The sequence below is a fragment of the Aulonocara stuartgranti genome, assembly GCF_965226115.1.
Source record: "Aulonocara stuartgranti genome assembly, chromosome: 5".
NCBI lineage: Eukaryota > Metazoa > Chordata > Actinopteri > Cichliformes > Cichlidae > Aulonocara > Aulonocara stuartgranti.
The window spans coordinates 20516051-20529596 of NC_138943.1; the positions used below are offsets into that span (position 1 = coordinate 20516051).

The following is a 13546-nucleotide window of genomic DNA, read 5'->3' on the forward strand; positions in this document are numbered from 1 at the left end:
CTCTCTCTCTCACACACAGGTTTATTATAATGAGGAGCCTGGAGACACTTGGGGGGGTGAAGGAGCCATTTTTCTCATTGAAGCTGAGTTGCGCGGACGGAGCGGAGGTTTTGCTGCTGCTGCTGCTGTAGCCGGCGTGTGTGAGTGTGTGTGTGTGCGTTTGTGTGGATGTGAGTGCAGCTCCGGCCAAGGTTACTGCGGGTTAACCTCTTAAAAACGTCAGCCGGAGTGAGCGGAGAGGAGTGCGCCCGCTGAGAGCATGGCTCTTCTTCAACAAAGGGAAACTTACCGGTGGAAAGTTTAAAGAAATTAGGAGCCGCAGAATTCGCCACACGGGCGCACAAACTGAGGAGCGATGCACTTCGTTAAATGGGATTTGTTGCTGTTACTCTGCTGTTGTAAACTGGTCCCACTGATCCGCTGTTACGTTGTTCACATCGGTGAGGATGCCGGAGCGAGCGCGGTGGTGGCCGGCGCGGAGCGGGGCGCGCGGTGCACTCTGGATCAGGTGCTGGCTCCAAAATTCACCGAGGGGTTCCTGGAGACTGACGCGGTAGCGGGCATCGTGTTTGTTTCGGGCTCCATAAAGTGCCCCTCGCTGCGCTCAAACCCCTTCACCTTGTACACCGTGGAGGACTGCGCGGACTCCGGCTACAGGCACCTCCTCACCAGCCAGTACCAGGTGCATGTACACGGTAGGAACTGTTCAAACACGCGTAAAAGAAAACCTCAGTGGGACATGGAGGTCCTCACTTTGTTCAGTACCCACAGCCATCACAGCTTAGAGTGCCACCGAGCAGATTCTGCTCTATTCCCAGTCGGAGGTCTACTGCCTGGCCCTCCGATCCGCTGCAAAGTCACCAACAGCCGTGAGTTTTATTTCAACGACGGGAACTTGTTTGTGTCTGAGAAGCTGTGCTGGAGGCAGGACACTCTCCTGGAGCTGGACGTCCTCTGTGATGTACTCACAGGTAGTGGGCTGAATGTTCAAGTCAGTCCCATCTCCATCCACTGGCGTGTGGGAGAGGGCCCCTTTAGGCAGGGTCACATAGAGAAGCTGTTACAAAGGGCAGCTCAGTCTGATTCAGGGATTTTAAGCAGGAGTAGAAGAAGCATCAACAGCAGCCCCCAGTTTCAACCACCAATGTATCAAGTGTCTGTGGCAGAGAATAAGCCCGCCGGGACTCCTGTTGTTGTTTTGAAAGCAGTGGATGTGGATGAAGGCGAGGCAGGCAGGCTGGAGTATTTTATTGAAGCTCTCTTTGACAGCCGCTCGAACCATCTTTTTGCTGTGGACCCGTCCAGCGGTGCTGTGTCTACAGTAGAAGTGCTGGACCGGGAAACAAAAGACACCCATGTGTTTCGTGTGACCGCAGTGGACCACGGCACACCCCGGCGCACAGCCATGGCCACACTCACTATCACAGTCAGGGACACTAACGATCACAGCCCTGTGTTTGAGCAACAGGACTATAAGGAAAGTATCAGGGAGAACCTAGAAATAGGCTATGAGGTGTTAACAGTGAGGGCGACAGACGGAGATGCCCCCATTAATGGGAACATCCTATATAACATCCTCAACAATAATGGGTCCAATGATGTCTTTGAGATTGATTCCAGGTCTGGCGTAATTCGCACCAAGGGGCTGGTGGACAGAGAAGAGGTGGAAGCCTATATGCTGTTAGTTGAGGCGAATGACCAAGGTCGTGACCCCGGGCCCCGCAGCGCCACAGCTACTGTTCACATTGTGGTAGAAGATGATAACGATAACGCTCCTCAGTTCAGTGAAAAGCGCTACGTGGTCCAGGTGCCCGAGGACATGACCCCTAACACAGAGATCCTGCAGGTCACCGCAACAGATCAGGACAGAGGGAGCAACGCTGTCGTTCACTTCAGCATCATGAGCGGAAACACCCGCGGGCAGTTTTATATCGATGCTCAGACAGGTAAAATGGACCTGGTGAGCCACCTGGATTATGAGGCAAACAAAGAATACACGCTGAGAATCAGAGCTCAGGATGGGGGACGCCCACCGCTGTCCAACATCAGCGGCCTGGTTACGGTGCAGGTGCTGGATGTTAACGACAACGCCCCCATTTTTGTCAGCACGCCATTCCAGGCCACCGTGCTGGAAAATGTGCCGCTGGGTTACTCCATCATCCACATCCAGGCTGTCGATGCAGACTCTGGAGAAAACTCCAGGCTGGAGTATCGGCTCACTGAAACCACACCAAACTTCCCTTTCTCCATCAATAACAGCACGGGGTGGATTGTAGTCGCAGCCGAGCTGGACAGGGAGAGCGTGGACTTTTACAACTTCGGAGTGGAGGCACGTGATCACGGCTACCCCGTCATGTCATCTTCAGCCAGCATCAGCATGACGATCCTGGACGTCAACGACAACAACCCAGAGTTCACGCAGAAGGCGTATTACATGAGACTAAATGAAGACGCGGCCGTGGGGACCAGCGTGGTGACCGTGTCAGCTGTGGACCAGGACATCAACAGCGTGGTGACGTATCAGATCGCGAGTGGAAACACCCGCAACAGATTCTCCATCACGAGCCAGAGCGGGGGTGGGCTCATTACGCTGGCTTTGCCTCTGGACTACAAACTGGAACGCCAGTACGTCCTCACTGTCACGGCGAGCGACGGCACCCGCTTTGACACCGCCAAGGTGTTTGTTAACGTCACTGACGCCAACACACACCGGCCCGTGTTTCAGAGCTCACATTACACCGTCAGCATTAATGAGGACAAGCCCGTGGGCACCACCGTGGTCGTCATCAGTGCCACAGATGAGGACACGGGCGAGAACGCGCGCATCACCTACTTCATGGATGACAGCATCCCTCAGTTTGACATCGACCCCGACACGGGAGCTGTCACCACGCAGATGGAACTGGACTACGAGGACCAGGTTTCCTATACGCTGGCCATCACTGCGCGGGATAACGGCATCCCACAGAAATCTGACACCACCTACCTGGAGATACTTGTGAACGATGTGAACGACAACTCTCCCCGTTTCCTCAGAGATCACTACGTTGGTGCGATTATGGAAGACGTGCCCGTGTTCACCAGCGTGGTCCAGGTTTCTGCCACAGACAGAGACTCTGGCCTCAATGGCAGAGTTTTCTACACCTTCCAGGGTGGGGAGGATGGCGATGGAGACTTTATAATTGAATCCACCTCTGGCATTGTTCGCACTCTGCGCAGGCTTGACAGAGAAAATGTGCCCATTTACACCCTGCAGGCATTTGCAGTAGATAAAGGTATCCCTGCCCTGAAAACACCAGTAAACATTCAAGTAACAATCCTAGATGTGAATGACAACCCTCCTGTGTTCGAGAAAGACGAGTTTGACATTATGGTGGAGGAAAACAGCCCCATAGGCCTCGTGGTTGCACATATCTCAGCCACAGATCCAGATGAAGGCAGCAATGCACAGATTATGTATCAGATAGTGGAGGGAAACATCCCAGAGGTGTTTCAGCTGGATATCTTCTCCGGAGAGCTGACTGCTTTAATAGACCTGGACTATGAGTTGAGGTCTGAGTACGTCATTGTGGTCCAGGCCACCTCTGCGCCTCTCGTGAGCCGAGCCACAGTCCACATCAAACTTGTGGACAAGAACGACAACACGCCAGTCCTCAAAAACTTCCAGATCATCTTTAACAACTATGTGACCGACAAATCGAGCAGTTTTCCCACTGGAGTGATCGGGCGCATCCCCGCGTACGACCCAGACGTCTCCGATCAGCTGCACTACAGCTTTGACGTGGGAAACGAGCTGAAGCTGGTCCTCCTGAACCAAAGCACGGGAGAGATCCAGCTGAGCCAGGCCCTGGATAACAACCGGCCCCTGGAGGCCTCCATGAGGATCTCAGTGTCAGGTGAGATTGTTAGATAACTCTCTGTAATCCACCTCCACTCCACCCAGTGAATGAAAAAAAGCGCAGTAATGGGAGTGCAGGCTTACAGGGGTGTATTCTTACTGATTCTATTAATGCGTAGTGTCTCTTCATTTACATTTTCTCTCCATTTCACTGGGTAATGGAAGTGATGACGGCTTAAGTGTGTCTCTCTTGGCTTGAGTATTCCAGCGTGATTCTCCTATAATAGAAATATTCATGAAGGAGGATTAATATTCATTGAAGCATATTTGTAATTCACTCCACTTTACAGGAAAAATCACTCAGGGTCATAAAAGTGCACTAAAGCATTTCCTTTCTTATTAATTGTTTAATTTGGCTGATTTAATGGGGGACTTCTGACACATGTATTTTAGTCCCCTGGTTATATACACAATCCTGGTTTAGCTCAGTCTATTGTCAAGATATAAATAGCTGTTTGTCTGAGTGAGTAGAGTCTCCAGTGGCAGACTGATCATGTCCCATAATTGTCCGTCATGCCCACTCCGTCATACAATGAAAGGCATAATTCAATAATGGTTCATATCTGCAGCTTTATTTTGTTTGTTAGTGTGGGGTTTTTTTTGTTTGAATGAAGAGTTGATGTGTGTGTCAAGCCCTGTTCTTTTGTTCTAATTTGACAGAAAATGCTTACATTCAATAGCAGCCAGGATGGTGAAAACTGATAATCCTGGTTTGATGATGCTTTTGAATCACATAAAGTTCACATCGACGAAATTTGCTGATTTTTCTGTTCATGAATTGGGAAAGGAAATGTCACGCAGGTCTCAAATGAGCTCCAGACATTCTTCAGTTGTTCTCTTTTTCTTACTCTGCATGTCTTGAACTGTCTGTCTCCCCTGCACTGTTCATTTTGCGTGTCAGCACAAATTACAGAGTTTTATTTGCTCCTTCAATGAAACTGAACCTAAATTGCACCCAAAAAAAGTGTGTGGTTGTGTGTGGGTGGAGAGGGGCGATGGGAAGGAGGGGTGGTGACGGTGTTGTTTTTACCCTCTGTTGGAGCTTATTTGACGCAGTGTGATCTGCTGTAAATCTGCCTTCTCTTTGACCTTGGCACAAGCTAAGAGAGGGGGAAAGGAGCTGGGAACAGTATTAAGAGATTGGACATGAAGGTTAAAGATGAAAATAGCAATTTAACAGGAAAAGAGCAGATTAAGGCTGGCAGAAACCTTTGTGTTGGTCTTCTTTGATGGCAGCAGAAGTGTGCGTTCGCTGGCTGACGGGTGTTGCACGGACTGGTTAGCGCGGGTAGTCGTTTTGATAGATTTGAGCTGAGCTTCGACTCTCTGGAGAACAATGGTAAGCCGTCGATTAAGGGGCAGGCGCTTGAGCTCATACCAGGCTGTGGTTGGGGGTAACAGCTGTGACTCCACCAAAGACCAATTAGAGGCCGTGGTCCCCCCAGTGCGTCCAGCACCTGCTGGGGTTTATGTGTCAGCACCCCTGCAGGAGACAGAAGGAGATAGAGGAAGGCTGGAGGACAGAGGGGAGGTGAAGGAGTTTTTTGTGTGTATGTACAGTGAATACAAGTTGGAAAATACAGTGGTACTGTAAACCAGCAGAAAAGTCATTAGACAGGAGCTGCTGGAGGAGGAGATGGGGCAGAAATATGAGCTCCTTCTATAGATCCTGCTGACCCCAATTTTCAAAGGCTTTCCCCTCCAGGGACCTCCCAGGTCTTCCCATTATCTTTCTCTTTATGCTACTGTTTAAGAGGCCCCTTATGATGGACGATTTTTGATGGGCTCCTTTGTACGTTGTTGGACTGTGAGTAACATCACCTCTGGGCACCGCTCTTCACACCGAAATAGATGTAATAGTTTAAATGTGGCAACACTTTGCTTTAAGTTTAAAGTGTTTCATATGCACCATCTTTGAGAAGGTAACCTTTAAATAATCCACACCATCCCCCCGAAGTTAGGTTTGGTAAAATAACCCTTTGCACTGAGTGTCGCTTATCTTTTCAAAATATTATTCACATCACTTCCACTCGGATTGCTGTTGAGTGATCTCAGATATAAAACAGTCTGTGACTTAAATGTCATAAATAACTGCTGAAGTGATCGTTGGATTTTGTCGATTTTGATATTGCCATACTGACTAAAATTCCTAACTTGTACTGTAGTTCAGCACGACAAAAAGTTTGAAAAGACCTCCTTGTTGCACAGTTAAGCATTTAGGAAAACCACATGAAATATACAAAGTGCTGCAAACTGCACATACAGTTTTTGGTCTAGTTCTTAAAAATATAAACTGAGCAGTGTGATTCAAAGAACATTAAACGATCCCCGGTTGTGCTTTGCAGGTTAATTATTCACTGAATGAGTTTCGAAGAGCCCAACTATTAAATGAAAAAATGTGCAGTGTTTAACAATCTGGTTAGAAATGTATCGCAATGAGAAGGGCAGTGGCTGTTGCTCAGACCGGGTCATCTGCCAGCGGGATGGTCAGGGCTTTGATCCCAGGCTCGTCCAGTCAGCACGGCCAAGTGTCCTTGATTAAGACACTGAACTCCAAATTACTCCCGATCAGAGTGTGAGTGTGTGTTTAGCGCCTGCTTTATGGGATAGAGTCTGTGTGAATGTGAGAATTGTAGTAGAAGTAGAAAAGTGCCGTGTAAGTACTAGTACATTTACCATTTAGCAATGACTCCTCACCACCATTCTGTGATGTGATATACACAGTTTAGAAATGACCTAAACTTTATTTTCTTACTGTTTTTGTAAAAAGATGTTTTCATATCAGACAACATACATGCCAGTACAGTATATATATGTATATGTAATAAATCACTATCAGACGACATTGGCCTTCTGAAGCAGTGGTTAGCACTGTTTCCCCACAGCAAGCAGGCCCAGGCAGCAAATCCACCACCTGCCTTTCTGTGTGGAGTTTGCATGTTCTCCATGGGGTTTGCGTGGGTTTTCACCGGGTACCCCACTTCCTCCCACAGTCCAAAGACATGCAGTTACTGGGGTTAGGTTAATTGATGACTCTAAATTGTGCATAGGTGTGATTGTGAATAGTTTTCTGTCTCTCTGTGTTACCCCTGCATCAGACTGGCGACCTGTCCTTATGGCGGCTGGGATAGGCTCCAGCCCGCCCGCGACTCTGAGCTGGATAAGCGGAAGAGGATGGAAGGATGTAGTGTTTATAAAGCTAAATGTTAAAACTAAACCACATTTAAAGTGATGTGGCCAAAATGAAACAGTATCTGTACAAAGAGGTCATGCACAGTAAACAGAAGGAGAAAGTGTTGACTTGGAAAGCTTGCCTCAGAAATGATTACCCGGGACGGGCTAATATCTGCTTTCATAGAGGTGATCAAACTTTATCTTGCTAAGATTTGCTAAGATTTCTTCAGGTGGGTTTGATATGCCCGTGGATAGGGCTGCTCAATTAATCGAATTTTAATCACGATTACGATCTGGGCTTTCAACGATCATTAAAAATGACTGAGCCGATTATTAGCCCCTCCCTCATTTATCCGCGACACCTTAAAGGCCGGTCCGTGAAAATATTGTCGGGCATAAACCGGTCCGTGGCGCAAAAAAGGTTGGAGACCGCTGATTAAGAGGACCCGAGGGAAGCTCGGAAAGCTAAGCAGAAGTTATTTGGAGAGTGACTGCCGTTGGTTGAAAAGAGAGTTTAAAAAAAAAAAACTTCAGTGGTGTTGCACACTATTTTATATTATTTTTTAAAGTCATTGTTAACCCTTTAAAGCCGGTCAGAGCAGCACGCTCCGTTTTGCGTAACTATTGTTAAATCCCTGTAGAACCTGAACCGTGTAAGCTAGCGCAATAATTTGTTTTGCATATGAAACCGGAGGAGTTGTACTTACATCTGATGCCATCAGCTTGTCCTCGGTCACGGTTTCGTTCCACATATAGCTTTGCAAAAATTGCATAAAAAGCGCTTGCAGGAACAAAAACATAATATTCCAGAAACACGCTTTGCCGTTCCTATCAGCTGTTCGTAACACTTCCCACAGTGAAATGATGCACATGCTGTTTTCTTTGCAAATTTGCATCATAGGATTGTTTTTTGTTTTTCCTGCAGTATATAAAAATTGCTGTATCTCCAAAATAAAACTATGAAGACACTCAAAATAAATTTCCTGTTGTTGTAAACTATTTTTTGCAACTTTATTGTATTTAAAGTTTTGAGGGATAAACCTCTTAAATTTCTCCAAGTAGAAATATATGTAAACAAAACAAAAGCGATTTTCAATTTTTTTTGTAGTTTATTGCACTTTTTTGCAATTTATGTAATTACTATGGACTTAATGCATACATATTATTAAAATATGGGCTATAACAGTTGTATTGATGTATAGCAACTTGAAATGCTCCCACAAATGGCACTACAGCATGTAAAAAAATAATATAAGCTCTGGTGGACTTGGTTCTATAGTAGGTCTTAAAGGGTTAAATAAATATCGTCAAATAATCGTGATCTCAATTTCAGTGAAAATAATCGTGATTATCATTTTTGCCATAATCGAGCAGCCCTACCCGTGGATTTCTTTATGATAATTAGTGAGGAAATACATGTTATCCAGCAGCAACAGTAGTCCCTCATTGCTATTCAAATTGGCACTACAATCACTCAGAGCCAATAAGCAGGTTCTTCACAATACATCTGACAATCACGTAGCCTGGGGATCTTACTGGCTGTGTGCACTTGCATAAATTAGTAATCATAACAGTTTAATTATGTTAGCCAGTGAAGGAACCAGATTTACAGCAGTGGTGTGCAGGTATTTGAGCCTGAGTGGGTGAAAATAGACTCATAAACACAGAATCGGGATTATGTCTTTTGATTTCAGCTTTGAGGAAACTGTTGTTTTGCAACTCAGCATTTGACAAAATGGAGACTTTTTTTTTCTTGCATGTTTTATATCATGTCGCTTAAGTGTTATGAAGAGATTCCCATCACACTGCAGCATGAGACACAGGTTTTCATCCATGGGATTAGGCATTCTGCATCTGTATCCTTAGATCTGTCAGACTAGTGTTGACATACCCGGGGCCTCATCTACTGTTCCCAGGCAAGCGTGAGCCTGCATAAATAGGTGTTTGCATTTGATTGCAGAGATTGTTTCTCTGCTTTTCTTTCATCCGTAAAGCCCTGTTAATTTTCATATAGAAAGTGTACCTAATCATTATCTCACACTGCTAAATGTGAGGTCCGCTCATTTGCCTGCATATTTGTTGCACTCTAAAGTGACTGGCACGGTTTAGCTTTATACTCCGCGAACTGCTAGAACATAGTACCCACCTCATCCCCAGTGTGACACCAGGACACTTTGTCCCTTTTAATCATATTCTGACTCCGAGCCAACACCGTGCCCCCACTTTGAAAGCGTGAGTGCTAAAATTTAACAGACAAACACGCCTCCACCACTAAAGACGGCAGAGCGATTCAGCTCACATCGCACTGCGGGTTGTGCAGGCGCTCAAGTTACATGGTGGACAGCGGGTATTGTCTCTGTCTGGTCACTGTATGGAGGGAACACCCTTTTAACTTTCAAGTGTGAGTCTGAAGTGGCTGCGGATGCTGCAAGGTTAAGCTGCTACTCTGTCAAATGTGTGTTCGAGCCAAAGCCGCTGGCATTAAGCTCGACCAACTGGGGAAGGCGACAAATATGCTCAAATGAGTCAAGATTTTGCCTTTTTTTAAGATAATTTGGCACATAAAATATCCAGACGCTTGAATTCCATGTTGGCTTTTTTATTTTTGTCAGATAAAACTACATGGCAGGAATTTTAATGGTGGGGACTCTGCTGCACCAAGTGCCATGTATATAACAGCCAACTCATTCACAGTGTGTGTAATTTCATTAGGATCTATTAAACCTTTAAGCTGTCTGCGGTTGGACTTTCTCGAGGGGATTGTCTTCTGTTACACTAGCCCATCAAGCTGCACATATCTGGTATATTTCTGTGTGTGTGTGTGTGTGTGTGTGTGTGGGCCTCAACAGCTGGACCGCCCTGATTACTTTTCTCCACACTCTCATATAATTAGTAGAGCCTGTGCTCTTTATGTTTGATAAATTTCGGTTTTCCTCTTGCCCTCGATTCGCAGGAATCAAAGTCACTGCTTACGAAGCTCGAGTCATCTGTAACGGCTAACTCCTTCCATTCTTCCTGCCTCCCTCCCTGGATGGCGTTAGTCACACTCGCAGGCTTGCGTGGAATGTTTGTAGCACTGTTTCTTTTCTTTTTTTATCCCTTTAACATCACCTATCACCTTGATCCTGTTTCTCTTTCCCTCTTTTTGTTTGCCTGTCACCATTTCCCATTTTTCTCCTATCTGCCCGGGTCTATGGCTCTCACCCCTGCAACCTCCACTGTTCCCTCCCATCATTTCGAGCTCCTCCACCCTCCCTCTTTATCCCCGTCCTCCCCTTCCTCTCCCTCCCTCCTTTGACTGTTGTCCCCCCTCCTCCCCTTCTCTCTCTCCCCTGTGAAAGGAAGAATGCCTAAGAGAAATGCTTTGTTAAGCACACAGTTGTCATGGAGAACCCAGCAATGCCTGAGAAATTCCTTGTGGGTGGGGATGAGGGGGTAAGGCCTCTTTTGTGGAGCAAAGATAGGGGGGGAGGGGAGACCCATAAAGTTCTAAAGAGCAACTGTCCGCATCTCCGTTTTTTCCAGTGAAGCATGTAAGGCTCTCTGTGGACCTGTAATGCTGCGGGACACACTGACCTGTCCTGCCGGCTGCTTTCATTTTAACAGGACACGAAGAGAGTCGGCCGACACCTGACTGCAGATATAAAGTTTCCATCCGCTGTGTTTTTGAACGCTAAAGTGCATGTGAGACTTCAGAGGCACTCTGCTTTGAAAGCACCAGAGAGTTTTAAGCACATGGACATTTGATAGTGTCCTCTTTAAGCTCTTTGATTTGTGACACAGATGCACTCAGAGGGTCTCCAATTTCTTGCCGCCCGCATGTTTCTTGGCAGCAAAACATCCTCCCGTGGGCCTCGCTGCTGCACGCTTGGTTGCGCTGAAGGTCCAGAGGTGGTGAGGTAGTGCAGACTGAAGGTGCGGGTGAGATGGGGTGGAGGGGCGGGTGAATGACATCATCTATGTGTTTGGAGGGGAAATCATGTTTGGGATTAAGGCCGGCGCATCGCTGGGGCGAGGCCTTGCGGTGCTTGCATATATCGTAGCATTGTCCTGCATTGTCCTCGAGATCCCAGCAGACAATCGGAGTGGGCTCTGTCTGCTGCTGCCCCCACCGCCCGCCCCCACCCCTCTAACCTCCTTGTGCCTTTGTGTCCACTTGTTTGCACCAGTCCTGTCCGCTACGGGAGAGTCTCACCAGACCTGCTGTTCCTTCATGTATTACACGGTTTGCAGTTCAGTCTGTTGCAGAAAGCTTTTGGTGAATCACCAAGAAAACAAACAAACAAACAAACAAAAACAACAACACATAAATCTCAAGTACAGTGAGTCCTTATCAGATGTACTTGCTACAGGAACGATAGTGGAGCGCACAACTAACTCCACATAAAAAATGTGAAAAAGGATCCGATATGTTGGCTCACCAAATAGCCTTATCCGTCTCAAACACCTTATATCGGTCGGACTATAGCGAATGCATATGGTAGTGACCAGTTCAGGGCATACCATGCCTCCAGTCATATGACAGCTGGAGTAAAAGCCCACTGCGAGCATGAATTGGATAAGTAGAAGAAAATGGATGGATAAATGTAGCTGTTCAAATGGATACAAGTAATAGTTATAGGGTTGAAAAAGGTGAATTTGAAATGGTAAACTGTCTAAATCTACAGCTGGTGGATGAAATGCAAATTTGTCCAAAAACAACATAAGCGACAGTTAAACTGTGTGAAAAACTTTGAAAGTTTATCTCTCTATGCTGTGGGGGTGCATCAGGGCTGGGAGGCACAGCTCTCCAACAACAACAGCATTGACAACAACAACACACAGAGCACTTTCTTGTCTCCTGTGCAGTGACGATAACACCAAAGCTCCACCCGAGTCCAGAAATCACTACGAGAAAAGACGTTTCTCACACTGTGAACGTGACAGATTATGTTTATTCAACAGCCTGTTGCCTTTACGCTACATTGCACTCATTTAGTACTGAACCAGGCCGAGATTTCACAGTGACCTGGTTTCATATGCTTCAGCTCTGCAGTTCAACCTGTCAACACAGGACCGTTAGACACGAGGGTACGAAGTGCGACTGGTAGAGGTGGTGAACCCTGGAGTGCAGAATTTTAAGAGGTTTCATTGCTGACTGAATTATGTTAAGACAGACTGAAGGGTGGGGAGCTAACTACACAGATGGTGTCATCCTGAGTTAGCTGAAATGGTGTGTTTACACTTTCACAGTCTGGTGGCATTTGAATGAATGAATAACTATTTTTAGAGTTCACTTAGGTTCTTTTTTTACTTTTAGCACCTTTCCTGATCTGGACTGAATGTTTTCCACATCGTCTTCTAAAAATATCTCCCCTGTCACAGTGTGCAAAGTTTTTTTTTCTTTTTTTCTTTTAAAGCAGAGCTATCAAAGACAGAAACCGGCTCTGTTTTGCTGACTCCTGCTTCAAAGCATCTCAGTTGGATGACAGTTGTTACTTTGCTGTTGGATGCTCAGGATCCAACATCATTCGCTGTTGGTATGTTTGAGTAGCGGCCTCCTGCTTGGTCACGTCTCTGCATGCTAATGTCTCTTTACTGTTGTGCTGACATTGGTTTTTCTTTGATATGTAAATGTTCAAATTCGAGGAGCTCGAATTCTTTTCTGTGACTCTGAAGCCGCTTCGCTGTAGAGGAAAGGAAATCTGTGGGCTGCCCTCTTGTTGCAGGTTTTCAGAAACAGCAGAAAAGTGTCATCAGGGGATGCTCTGGCAGGGTCCACAAATGAGTACTGATGGCCTCTCTCCAGCCAAGTCAGCTTTCCTGTGGAATGGAGAAATCAAGAGAGGGATTTACTCTGACTCCCCAGGATTGAAATCCTTGGGTTGACATTGAGCTACACAAGCAGTTTTCATTATTGACTTCACGGGCGGTGGAGGAAATGTGTTGTTGTGGTGTGGTTATCATTACAGCTGATCTCTGGTCTCTTTCTATTTAAACCTAACTGCTCTGCAGAAAACAATAAAAACAAAATTTATTTAACTTGTATTTTCTTAATGAAACGGTGTCAAATCACATAAATAAACTTGCTCACGGGTAGTTATGATGCTCGGTGTATTTTTTGCTGCTTGACGTAATGGCTCTAACACTGCTCAGATACAGATCGCAGTAAATCTGCTGCGTAGGAGTTTTCAGCGTGCCGGCCGTTCCCTCCCGCGTGCGAGAGCTGCAAGTGGGCTTTCTGTTAAAGCACGAGCTGTTTGTGTTCAGTTGTGTTGTTTTTCCCAACAATGCACTTGAGGTTGGAAGGGCTATACAAAAACCAAGCGCACATTTGCTTCTGTCGCCTGTCACCGTCTGTAAGGCTTTGAGCTGCAGTTGTTCAAATATGTTTCTCTTGATTAGAGAAGCTCTCCCTGCTTTTCTCTCCAGGCTGTTACTTCCGCAGCTGTGTTGACTTCGAAGACAGCAATATAAATGTATGATGATAGCGGA

General features: G+C 46.3%; 1 protein-coding gene across 5 annotated transcripts in view; it reads left to right on the top strand.

The window, feature by feature from the left end:
• Positions 1-13546, top strand: part of celsr2 (cadherin, EGF LAG seven-pass G-type receptor 2) — a 75098-nt gene that overhangs the window by 2242 nt on the left and 59310 nt on the right. For all 5 annotated transcript variants that reach the window (XM_082534483.1, XM_082534482.1, XM_082534485.1 and 2 more), the window contains one exon: positions 20-3896. In XM_082534483.1, the coding sequence (XP_082390609.1) occupies positions 356-3896 (3541 nt within the window). In that variant the 5' untranslated portion in view covers positions 20-355. The remainder of the gene's footprint in view (positions 1-19; positions 3897-13546) is intronic.